Source organism: Salvelinus sp. IW2-2015, linkage group LG18 (assembly GCF_002910315.2).
Source record: "Salvelinus sp. IW2-2015 linkage group LG18, ASM291031v2, whole genome shotgun sequence".
NCBI classification, from domain to species: Eukaryota; Metazoa; Chordata; class Actinopteri; order Salmoniformes; family Salmonidae; genus Salvelinus; species Salvelinus sp. IW2-2015.
The window spans coordinates 50,355,027-50,368,659 of NC_036858.1; the positions used below are offsets into that span (position 1 = coordinate 50,355,027).

The window sequence follows — 13,633 nt, forward strand, 5'->3', positions numbered from 1 at the left end:
AAAAGCAGTGGTTCGTGCTTTCAGTTTCACCGCGAATGCTGCCGTCAATCCACGGTTTCTGGTTTGGGAATGTTTTAATCGTTGCTGTGGGTACGACATCGTCAATGCACTTCCTAATGAACTCGCTCACCGAATCAGCATATTCGTCAAATATTGTTGTTGGACGCAATGCGGAACATATTCCAATCCGCGTGATCGAAGCAGTCTTGAAGCGTGGATTCAGATTGGTCGGACCAGCGTTGAACAGACCTGAGCGCGGGAGCTTGTTGTTTTAGTTTCTGTTTGTAGGCTGGAATCAACAAAATGGAGTCGTGGTCAGCTTTTCCGAAAGGGGGGCGGGGGAGGGCCTTATATGCGTCGCGGAAATTAGTATAACAATGATCTAGGGTTTTTTCCAGCCCTGGTAGCACAATCGATATGCTGATAGAATTTAGGGAGTTTTGTTTTTAGATTAGCCTTGTTAAAATCCCCAGCTACGATGAATGCAGCCTCAGGGTGTGTGGTTTCCAGTTTACAAAGATCAGATAAGTTCGTTCAGGGCCATCGATGTGTCTGCTTGGGGGGAATATATACGGCTGTGATTATGATTGAAGAGAATTCCCTTGGTAGATAATGCGGTCGACATTTGATTGTGAGGAGTTCTAGATCAGGTGAACAGAATGACTTGAGTTCCTGTGTGTTGTTATGAATGATCACACCACGTCTCGTTAATCATAAGGCATACCCCCCGCCCTCTTCTTACCAGAAAGATGTTTGTTTCTGTCGGCGCGATGCATGAAGAAACCAGCTGGCTGCACCGACTCCGTTAGCGTCTCTTGAGTTAGCCATGTTTCCGTGAAGCAGAGCACGTTGCAATCCCTGATGTCTCTCTGGAATGCTACCCGTGCTCGGATTTCATCAACCTTATTGTCAAGAGACTGGACATTGGCGAGTAGTATGCTAGGGAGTGGAGCGCGATGTGCCCGTTCCCGAAGCCTGACCACGAGACCGCCTCGTTTGCCCCTTTTACGGCGTCGCACAGGGTCGCCGGCTGGGATCAGATCCATTGTATTGGGTGGAAGGCAAAACACTGGATCCGTTTCGGGAAAGTCATATTCCTGGTAGGAACGATGATGAGTTGACGTTAATCGTATATTCAGTAGTTCCTCCCGACTGTATGTAATGAAACCTAAGATTACCTGGGGTACCGATGTAAGAAATAACACATAAAAAAGCAAAATACTGCATATTTTCCAAGGAACGCGAAGCGAGGCGGCCATCTCTTTCCGCCGCCGGATAACATAATCCAGGTCAAATCAGGATTTCCCCAGGGCAGTGTCTAGGCCCCTTACTTTTTCAATCTTTACTAACGACGTGCCACGGCTTTGAGTAAAGTCAGTGTGTCTATGTATGCGGATAACTCAACACTATACATGTCAGCTGCTACAGCGACTGAAATGACTGCAACAACTAACAAAGAGCTGCAGTTAGTTACAAACTAAAAGCATTGTATTTGGGACAAATAATTCACTAAACCCTAAACCTCAACTAAATCTTGTAATAAATCATGTGGAATTGAGCAAGTTGAGGAGACTAAACTGCTTGGAGTAACCTGGATTGTAAATGGTCATGGTCAAAATATATTGATACAACAGTAGGTCAAATGGAGAGAAGTCTGTCCATAATAAACCGCAGCACTGCCTTCTAAAAAACTTCTTATGGCTGCATCCCGCTACCGGGATCGATATGACAACAGCCAGTGAACGTGCAGGGCGCCAAATTCAAAAACAGAAAGAAAACAGCAGAAAGCAAAAGTAGTTCCGCTCTTAGGAATAGTAAAGCCCCTTTACTGGCTCAAATAGTCGACCAATCAGCCTGTTATCAACTTTTGGAAAAAATGGTGTTTGACCAGATATAATGCTATTTTACAGTAAACAAATTGACAACAAACTTTCAGCATGCTTATAGGGAAGGCATTCAACAAGCACGGCACTTACACAAATGACAGATGATTGGCTGAGAGAAATCTATGCTAAAAAGATTGTGGGGACTGTCTTGTTAGACTTCAGTGTGGCTTTTGACATTATCGATCATTGTCTGCTGCTGGAAAAATGTATGTGTTATGGCTTTACACCCTGCTGTATAGTGAATAAAGAGTTACCTGTCTAACAGAACACAGAGGGTGTTCTTTAATGGAAGCCTCTCAACATAATCCAGGTCAAATCAGGATTTCCCCAGGGCAGCTGTTTAGGCCCTTACTTTTTCAATCTTTACTAACGACGTGCCACAGGTTTTGAGTAAAGTCAGTGTGTCTATGTATGCGGATAACTCAACACTATACATGTCAGCTGCTACAGCGACTGAAATGACTGCAACAACTAACAAAGAGCTGCAGTTAGTTACAAACTAAAAGCATTGTATTTGGGACAAATAATTCACTAAACCTAAACCTCAACTAAATCTTGTAATAAATCATGTGGAAATTGAGCAAGTTGAGGAGACTAAACTGCTTGGAGTAACCCTGGATTGTAAATGGTCATGGTCAAAATATATTGATACAACAGTAGGTCAAATGGAGAGAAGTCTGTCCATAATAAACCGCAGCACTGCCTTCTTAAAAACTTCTTATGGCTGCATCCCGCTACCGGATCGATATGACAACAGCCAGTGAACGTGCAGGGCGCCAAATTCAAACAACAGAAATCTCATAATTAAAATTCCCCAAACATACATGTGTTTTATATCATTTTAAAGGTAATCTTGTTGTTAATCCCACCAAAGTGTCCGATTTCAAATATGCTTTTCAGCGAAAGCACTACAATGATTATGTTAGGTCACCACAAAACCACAATAAGCACAGCCATTTTCCCAGCGAAAGATAGCAGTCAGAAAAAGCAGAAATAGAGATAAAATGTATCACTAACCTTTGATTATCTTCATCAGATGACACTCATAGACTTCATGTTACACAATACATGCATGTTTTGTTTGATAAAGTTCATATTTATAACAAAAAATCGGAGTTTACATTGGCGCGTTACATTCACTAGTTCCAAAAACATCAAGTGATTTTGCATAGCCACATCGTTTCAACAGAAATACTCATCATAAATGTAGATGATAATACAATTATACACATGGAATTATAGATATACCTCTCCTTAATGCAACCGCTGTGTCAGATTTAAAAAAACTTTACGGAAAAAGCAAATCATGCAATAATCTGAGACGGAGCTCAGAAACAATAGCCAAATTAGCCGCCATGTTGGGGTCAACAGAAACCAGAAAATACATGATAAATGTTTCCTTACCTTTGATGTTTCCTTCATCAGAATGCAGTCCTAGGAATCCCAGGTCCACAATTAATGCTTGATTTGTTCGATAATGTCCGTTATTTATGTCCAATTAGCTACTTTGGTTAGCGGCTTTGGTAAACAATTCCAAAGTCACAAAGCGCCTCCACTATAACGTGACGAAATGTCCAAAAGTTCTGTAACAGTCAGTAGAAACATGTCAAACGATGTACTGAATCAATCTTTAGAATGTTGTTAACATACATCTTGAATAACGTTCCAACCGGAGAATTAGATTGACTTCAGAAGAGAGGTGGAACGGAGGTCCTCCTCATGTGAAAGCGCATGGTGAAAGCATGCTCAGCTCATGGCAGTGATTACTCATTCCTCCTTCGGCCCCCCTTCACATTAGAGTCATCAGACAAAGTTCTATTGACTGTTGACATCTAGTGGAAGCCGTAGGAAGTGAAAACTCATCCATATCTCGCTGTAATTTCATTGAGAGCTTGGTTGAAAATCTGCCACCTCAGAAAAAATTCAAACAGGAAGTGGAACTTCTCAGGTTTTTGCCTGCCATATGAGTTCTGTTATACTCACAGACATAATTCAAACAGTTTTAGAAACTTCAGATTGTTTTCTATCCAATACGAATAATAATATGCATATATTGGGACTGAGGAGCAGTCAGTTTAGCAACTGGGACTGAGGAGCAGGCAGTTTACTATGGGCACCTCTGTGCACCTTTCATCCAAGCTACTCAATACTGCCCCTGCAGCCATAAGAAGTTAACAGCACTATCAACAAGGCTGGTCCTACAGGCCCTAGTTTGGTCGCACCTTGACTACTGTTCAGTCGTGTGGTCAGGTGCCACAAAAAGGGACATAGGAAAATTGCAAATGGCTCAGAACAGGGTAGCACGGCTGTCCCTTGGATGTACTCAGAGGGCTAATATTAATAATATGCATGTCAATCTCTCCTGGCTCAAAGTGGAGGAGAGATTGACTTCATCACTACTTGTATTTATGAGAGGTATTGACATGTTGAATGCACCAAGCTCTCTGTTTGAACTACTGGCGCACAGCTCAGACACCCATGCATACCCCACAAGACATGCCACCAGAGGTGTCTTCACAGTCCCCAAGTTCAGAACAGACTATATGAGGAGCACAGTACAGAGCACAGAGCCACGGCTACATGGAACTCTATTCCACATCAAGTAACTGATGCAAGCAGTAAAATTAGATTTAAAAAACAAATAAAAATAAACCTTATGGAACAGCGGAGTCTGTGAAGCACCACAAACAGTCACAGACACATGCACACACACACACGGTAACATACGCACTATACACACACGTACACGTGGATTTTGTACTGTAGATGTGTGCCTTGGCCTTGGCAGCAGCTAATGGGGATCCATAAAAAATACAAAATCAAATACACACACACACAGGTTGTGTGTTTTTAATCCTGTCTGCATGCTCTCTCCCGCATCTTTCTTTTTTCTCTCTCTCTCCCTTTCTATGCCTCTCTTGTTCTCAGTTTACCTCTGACTGTCTCTAACTTTTATTTTGGGGGTGATCTACAGCATCCCTTTAATCAGCTTTAACCCCCTCAGACCCTGGTGAGAAACCCTGTCCCAATCAAAGCCTGTGGTAACCATAGATGGTAAGTGGATTATACCACAGTAAGCCTCTCTCATCCTGATATGGTGGATACACCCTGCAGAGCTGGGGGACTAGACACATCCATCTGAACTGATATACCATCAGCCTACTGAAATCAATCAAAAACCTTCATTCATATACCAAAATCACTTCCACTCTCCCTTCTCATGTCATTTTCTCCTTTATTCTATCTCTCTGTGCGTGTGCTTGTTTGTGTGCGTTTGTGTGTGTGTGCTTCAGGCCTATGGGACTACCTCCCCGGAAGCTGCCCTGAATAGTAAATAAAAATAACACTGACTGTTTTCATTACAAAACAGGTTCTAATTTAGGAACTACAGTTGCGACAGGAGAGAGATTGAGAGAAAGCGATAGAGATGGGGGGTTGAAGAAGGAAGGGGATGTAAAGAGAGCGGGAAAATAGATATGTGAACCTAATTAACCCAGAGGAAAGGGAGTAGAGTTACATAACACGAATGCAAGCACACATACACATACACTCACACACACAGCTGTGAATAAACGTCCATCTGCGCAGAATTAGAGCACACAGACTGCATGAGTGGACATTTTAGTATAATGGGTGTGTGTTTGTGTGTGTGTGTGTGTTCCGCACCGGCCTCTATGAACTAAACAAATCTAGTTTTATTGCTGTGTGAGCTGCCATGGAAAAGCAATTAGAGAAATGAGTGAACACTGGAGCGAGAGAAAGAGAGAGCGAGCGAGACAGACAGACAGACAGACGGACAGACGGACAGACGGACAGACAGAGCGTGAGACACACTAGAGTCAGTATACTTCTAATGAAGAAAAAGTATCTGACCCACCATTTCTTCTTTCATCTCATCCTGCTGTCTCTCCATCCCATTCTCTCTCTTTCTCCCTCCCTCTCTCTCCTCTTTCCAGCCAATATTTCTCAAATAAAGTAACTCCCCACTCTCCAAAGGTATTGGTAACAGGGAGTGAGGTGGGAGTGAGCTGAACTAACCTCAACTCTGTGACATGGCACATTCCTACTGCTAGCATCAGCAACCTCTCAGTGCTAAAAATAGAACTCAAGATGGAAAGTTGTGGTCAGTGTGTCTGGTTTGTGTGTGTGTGTGTGTGTGTGTGTGTGTGTGTGTGTGTGTGTGTGTGTGTGTGTGTGTGTGTGTGTGTGTGTGAGAGAGATATGGAGAAAGAGAAAGAGAGATGGAGAGAGAGTCCCGGTGTTGGCCAGAACAATAGAAGGAAGCAGGTTGCAAATCACTCAGACACACAAATCCCTATTATAACTGGATTTATGAGACAGAGCTAAGACCTAACAAGCGTCCACCATTAAACACACACACACGCATGCACGCAGCCATGAACGCAAACACACAGAGCCTAAAGGCACGCACACACGAATGCACACAAATCTGTCCACTTTAGGTCAATGGTGTGTTTACTCTGCCCATTAGCTTCATTAAGTCCCAGCAGTACAGTCCACTCTCCCTCTCCATTGCTCATTCTCTTTCTCCCTCTCTCGCTCTCTACCTCTCTTTTCAGAAAGAGAAAAAGAGACGGCGCAGGAAGACACATGGAAAAGAGAAAGATAGAGAGACAGAGAGTGTATGGAGAGAGACAGGAGGGAACGGAGAGAGGGACAACGAGAGGCAGAGGACAGAGAGAGCGCATGAAGAGAGACAGGAGGGAACGGAGAGAGGGACAACAAGAGGCAGAGGACAGAAAGAGGCACAGAAGCCTGTGAGAGAAGGGGACAGCTGGGCTGGGGAGAGGGAACATTTGAGGCGAGTGACAGGGGACAGCAGGAGAGGCGAAACCTGCTAATGGAGACAGAGGAAAGAGGAAAGGACAGCAGCTGTAAAGACCACACACCACTATCAACACACAAACTGGAGCCATGGGGTTGAAGCTGCAACAAGATGGGGAGCAGAACTTTATCTCTCTGCTCCCCCTCACCCCCCCTCACTGCCCAACACCCACTAGTCACTATAAGGGGCTGTAATAGAGAGGACAAACGTGGCATAATAATCCCAACTGATCTAGCTAATGAGTACACAAGCTATTCAATCCCATGATATTAAAAAGCTCTCTCACTTACTTACTCCCGGGCAGTGTCACCCCCACCCTCTCCCCCGCAGTGACACAGAACTAGCCATGACCCCTGACCCTTCGTCCCTATGCTATCACACACTCTAAGTGTGTGTGCCTGTCTGTGTGTGAGTGTGTATGTGTGTGTCCTCCTCCGCTGTCACTGCTATTCATCAGTTAAATTTATCTCATACAGCACCTTCAAAGCCTTTGGCGAGACCTCAATTTACATCTGTGTGTGTAAGTCTGTGTGTGAGTGTGTGTGTGTGTGAGAGAGAGAGAGTGATGAATGAATGAATGAACTACAGAACAAAATAAAAACCCTCCAACACAAAAAGGCCTGTGGTGATGACATCCTCAATGAAATGATAAAATATACAGACAACAAATTCCAATTGGCTATACTAAAACACTTAAACATCATACTTACTACTGAGGATGTGTCCCAAAATTGACATCTTAACCCAGTCTAAGAAATAAACCTCCCATGCCACTCTGTCAACATCACGGCAAATCTCATGTGAGTGCATACCATCTATTGGCACAATGGACAGTTTTAACATCTCGTCCCGTGTTTTATGATTCTGGTATCTTCCCCAATATTTGGAACCAAGGACTGACCACCTAAATCCACAAAAGTGGAGACAAATTTGACCCCAATAACTACAGTGGGATATGGGTCAACAGCAACCTTGGGAAAATCCTCTGCATTATCATTAACAGCAGACTCGTACATTTCCTCAATGAAAACAATGTACTGAGCAAATGTCAAATTGGCTTTTTACCAAATTATTGTATGACAGACCACGTATTCACCCTAAACACCCTAATTGACAAACAAACAAAACAAAGACTAAGTCTTCTCATGCTTTGTTGATTTCAAAAAAGCCTTTGAATCTATTTGGCATGAGGGTCTGCTATACAAATTGATGGAAAGTGGTGTTGGGGGAAAAACATACGACATTATAAAATCTTTGTACACAAACAACAAGTGTGCGGTTAAAATAGGCAAAAAACACACACATTTCTTCCCACAGGGCCGTGGGGTGAGACAGGGATGCGGCTTAAGCCCCACCCTCTTCAACATATAAATCAACGAATTGGCGAGGGCACTAGAACAGTCTGCAGCACCCGGCCTCACCCTACTAGAATCTGAAGTCAAATATCTACTGTTTGCTGATGGTCTGGTGCTTCTGTCCCCAACCAAGGACAGCCTACAGCAGCACCTAGATCTTCTGCACAGATTCTGTCAGACCTGGGCCCTGACAGTAAATCTCAGTAAGCCCAAAATAATGGTGTTCCAAAAAAGGTCCAGTCGCCAGGACCACAAATACAAATTCCATCTAGACCTAGAGCACACAAAACACTATACATACCTTGGCCTAAACATCAGCGCCACAGGTAACTTCCACAAAGCTGTGAATGATCTGAGAGACAAGACAAAAAGGGCATTCTATGCCATCAAAATAAATATTTAATTTGACATACCAATTAGGATCTGGCTAAAAACAATTGAATCAATTATAGAACACATTTCCCTTTATGGTTGTGAGGTCTGGGGTCCGCTCACCAACCAAGAATTCACAAAATGGGACAAGCACCAAATTGAGACTCTGCATGCAGAATTCTGCAAAAATATCCTCTGTGTACAACGTAAAACACCAAATAATGCATGCAGAGCAGAATTAGGCCGATACCCGCTAATTATCAAAATACAGAAAAGAGMCGTTAAATTCTACAACCACCTAAAAGGAATCAATTCCTAAACCTTCCATACCAAAGCCATCACCTACAGAGAGATGAACCTGGAGAAGAGTCCCCTAAGCAAGCTGGTCCTGGGACTCTGTTCACAAACACAAACAGACCCCACAGAGCCCCAGGACAGCAACACAATTAGACCCAACCAAATCATGAGAAAACAAAAAGATTACTGTAACGTCCTGACCAGAGTTCTTATGTGTTGTGCTTGTTTTAGTGTTGGTCAGGACGTGAGCTGGGTGGGCATTCTATGTTGTGTGTCTAGTTTGTCTGTTTCTGTGTTCAGCCTAATATGGTTCTCAATCAGAGGCAGCTGTCAATCGTTGTCCCTGATTGAGAATCATATATAGGTGGCTTGTTTTGTGTTGGGATTTTGTGGGTGGTTGTCTCCTGTGTCAGTGTTTGTGCCACATGGGACTGTGACGGTTAGTACGTTTGTTGTTTTGTATTCTTGTCTAGTTTTCATGTCATTAAATTATGGAAACTTACCACGCTGTACATTGGTCCTCTGATCCTTCTCGCCTCTCCTCGTCCGATGAGGAGGACGACTTAGACTGCCGTTACAATTACTTGACACATTGGAAATAATTAACAAAAAAACAGCACAAACTAGAATGCTATTTGGCACTAAACAGAGAGTACACAGTGGCAATATACCTGACCACTGTGACTGACCCAAACTTAAGGAAAGCTTTGACTATGTACAGACTCAGTGAGCAGAGCCTTGCTATTGAGAAAGGTCGCTGTAGGTGCACACTGTGCACACTGCCCACAAAATTAGGTGGAAACTGAGCTGCACTTCCAAACCTCCTGCCAAATATACAGTTGAAGTCGGAAGTTTACATACACTTAGGTTGGAGTCATTAAAACTCGTTTTTCAACCACTCCACAAATTTCTTGTCAACAAACTATAGTTTTGGCAAGTCGGTTAGGACATCTACTTTGTGCATGACACAAGTCATTTTTCCAATAATTGTTCACAGACAGATTATTTCACTTATAATTCAGTGTATCACAATTCCAGTGGGTCAGAAGTTTACATACACTAAGTTGACTGTGCCTTTAAAACCTCTTAGCGCTAGGGGTCAGAATTTATTTTTATTTTTAAATAACGTATCCAACGTAAACTGACATTTTCTCTGGCCCAGATCGTAGAATATGCATATAATTTACAGATTAGGATAGAAAACACTCCAAAGTTTCCAAAACTGTCAAAATATTGTCTGTGAGAAAAATAATACTTATTCTGCAAGCAAAATCCTGAGAAAAAGTAACCCGGAAGTGATATTCTTTAAAAAATATATTTGTTTCCTGGCCTGTCTAACCTCCATTTAAAGGGGTATCAACCAGATTCTTTTCCCAATAGCTTCCTCAGGCTGTGACCAGGCTTTAGACATAGTTTCAGGCTTTTATTTTGAAAAATGAGCGAGATGTTTCAAAAGAGGTCAGGTGTCCTCTGAATATTTCCTGCGCGCGCGGGAGGAGCTCACCATTTTCCTTTTCTCTCTTAATGAATAGGTTATGCTCCGGTTGAAATATTATCGATTATGTTTGTTAAAGAAAAACTGAGGTTTGATTATAAAAAACATTTTAAATGTTTCCACGACCATTTCGGATACTTTTTGGGATTTGGCGAACGGAACACGACTTTTGTTTTCTCAAAATAATGCGCAACCCAAATGGCGTTTTTTTGTGATAAAAKAAATATTTATCGAACAAAAAAAACATTTGTTGTGTAACTGGGAGTCTCGTGAGTGGAAACACCCGAAGATTATCAAAAGTAAGCGATTAATTGTATTGCTTTTCTTACTTTCGTGACCAAGCTAACCAAGCTAATATAAGGCTAAGTCTCGTGAGTGGAAACGTCTGAAGATTATCTAAGGTAAGCGATTCATTTTATTGCTTTTCTGACTTTCGTGACCATGCTAATTTGGGGCTAGCTGATGTAGCATTGAAAGCTACACTCACAAAAGCTTGGATTTCTTTCGCTGTAAAATATATTTTCAAAATCTGACACGATAGGTGGATTAACAACAAGCTTAAGCCTGTGGTTGGTATATTTCACTTGTGATTGTTTGATTATAAATATTTTTTATAAATATTTTTGAATATGGCGCCCTGCACATTTCAGCGGTTGTTAGGAAAGTGAACCCGTATTCGTATCCGTAACCAGCTTGGAAATTCCAGAAAATTATGCATGGCTTTAGAACTTCTGATAGGCTAATTTATACATAATTTGAGTCAATTGGATGTGTACCTGTGGATGTATTTTCAAGGCCTACCTTCCAAACTCAGTGTCTCTTGCTTGACATCATGGGAAAATCAAAGAAATCACCCAAGACCTCCACAAGTCTGGTGCATCCTTAGGAGCAATTTCCAAACGCCTGAAGACCATGTTCATCTGTACAAACAAATAGTACGCAAGTATAAACACCATGGTACCCCAACGCCACATCATACCGCTCAGGAAGGAGACGCGTTCTGTCTCCTAGAGCATGAAGTACTTTTGGTGCGAAAAGTGCAAATCAATCCACAGAAAACAGCAAAGGACTTTGTTGAAGATGCTGGAGGAAACAAGTACAAAAGTATTATATCCACAGAAAAGCGAGTCCTATATCGACATAACCTGAAAGGCCGCTCAGAAATTAAGAAGCCACTGCTCCAAAACCGCCATAAAAAAGCCAGACTACGGTTTGCAACTGCACATGGGGACAAAATCGTACTTTTTGGAGAAATTTGTCTCTGGTCTGATGAAAACAAATTATAGAACTTTTGGCTATAATGAACATCGTTATGTTGGAGGGAAAAGGGGACGCTTGCAAGCCGAAGAACACCATCCCAAACCGTGAAGCACGGGGTGGCAGCATCATGTTATGGGGGTGCTTTGCTGCAGAGGGACTGGTGCACTTCACAAAATAGATGGCTTCATCGGATGGAAAATTATGTGGATATATTGAAGCAACAGCTCAAGACATCAGTCAGGAAGTTAAAGCTTGGTCGCAAATGGGTCTTCCAAATGGACAATAACCCCAAGCATACTTCCAAAGTTGTGGCAAAATGGCTTAAGGACAACAAAGCCAAGGTATTGGACGTGGATATCACAAAGCCCTGACCTCAATCCCATAGAAAATTTGTGGGCAGAACTGAAAAAGCGTGTGCGAGTAAGGAGGCATACAAACCTGACTCAGTTACACCAGCTCTGTCAGGAGGAATGGGCCAAAATTCACCCAACTTATTGTGGGAAGCTTGTGGAAGGCTACCTGAAACGTTTGACCCAAGATAAACAATTTAAAGGCAATGCTACCAAATACTAATTGAGTGTATGTAAACTTCTGACTCACTGAGAATGTGATGAAAGAAACAAAAGCTGAAATAAATCATTCTCTATTATTCTGACATTTCACATTCTTAAAATAAAGTGGTGATCTTAACTGACCTAAGACAGGGAATGTTTACTAGGATTAAATGTCAGGAATTGTGAAAAACTGAGTTTAAATGTATTTGGCTAAGGTGTATGTAAACTTCCGACTTCAACTGTATGACAATATTAGCAACACATATTTCCCTCAGATTACACAGACCCACAAAGAATAAGAAAACAAATCCAATACTGATCAACTCCCATATCTTTTAGGTGAAATACCACAGTGTGCCATCACAGCAGCAAGATTTGTGACCTTTTGCCACAAGAAAAGGTCAACCAGTGAAAAAACAAACACCATTGTAAATACAACCCATATTTATGCTTATTTATTTTCCCTTTTGTACTTTAACTATTTGTACATCGTTACAACACTGTACATAGCCATAATGTGACATTTTAAATGACATTCCTTTGAAACTTTTGTGAGTGTAATGTTTACTGTTTGTTTTTGATTGTTTATTTCACTTTTGTTTATTATCTATTTCACTTGCTTTGGAAATGTAAACATATGTTTCCCATGCCAATAAAACCTGTTGAATTGAATTGAATGAAAGAGAGAGAGGGAGAACAAATTTCTACGTGACTTGGGAAAATGGCTGAGTTTCAGGACACTGATATGTGGCGGCAGGTAGCCTAGCGGTTGTGGCGGCAGATAACCTAGCGGTTAGAGCATTGGGCCAGTAACTGGAATGTCACTAGTTTGAATCCCCGAGCCAACAGGGTGAACAATCGGTTGTTGTGCCCTTGAGCAAGGCACTTCCCCCTAATTGCTCCAGGGTTGCTGTTGATAATGGAGTTGGGATATGCAAAAAACACATTTCCAATTAATACACACGTGTACATGTGTAAAATAGGACAAATATAAGCACCCACCAAATTGTTATGTATTGATTTTCTTCTAATTCGTATGTTAACATGACAGACAAACACCAAACACTGACCTTTACCTGTTTGAGAGTCCCAGTGTTCTCCTGGTTCTCTGGGGAAGACAGGAAGAGAACAGGGACTTCTCATCCCCAGAATCTCACTACTTCTTGGGCTGCCTCTCCTCCACTACACCTCCTGACCTGGAGTCTGGAAACACAGAGAGAGAGAGGAACAATAAGGTAATGCATGTACAGAGACAGAACAGCAAATACATGTTAGAAGCAAATTATATTACTTTCTATCATGTGAAACTGTAACACTATGGTATATCCTTTTGTCAATCTAGGGGGTGCTGTTTCCACTTTGGAAAATATCGTCTCCAAATTAAACTGCCTCATACTCAATTCTTGCTCGTACAATATGCATATTATTATTACTATTGGATAGAAAACAATCTCTAGTTTCTAAAACCGTTTGAATTATGTCTGTGGGTGAACATATTGTGTCTTCCTGGTAAAAACATTTTAAAAATCAGAATGATGGCTGATTCAACAAGATCTGTATCTTTCATC

At 41.9% G+C, this 13,633-nt stretch overlaps 1 protein-coding gene across 2 annotated transcripts in view; it reads right to left on the reverse strand.

Moving 5' to 3' along the window:
- The window catches only part of LOC111978213 (leucine zipper putative tumor suppressor 2 homolog), a 103,364-nt gene that overhangs the window by 28,867 nt on the left and 60,864 nt on the right, over positions 1-13,633 (reverse strand). Inside the window, exon 2 of one of the 2 annotated variants that reach the window (XM_024008142.3) lies at positions 13,142-13,268. Coding sequence is in view for 1 of the 2 variants with exons in the window: in XM_070448585.1 (XP_070304686.1) it covers positions 5,764-5,799 (36 nt within the window). In the remaining variant the exon portion in view is untranslated. Of the gene's footprint in view, positions 1-5,763; positions 5,858-13,141; positions 13,269-13,633 lie in introns of those variants that run through there. The other variant, XM_070448585.1, reaches the window with a different exon arrangement.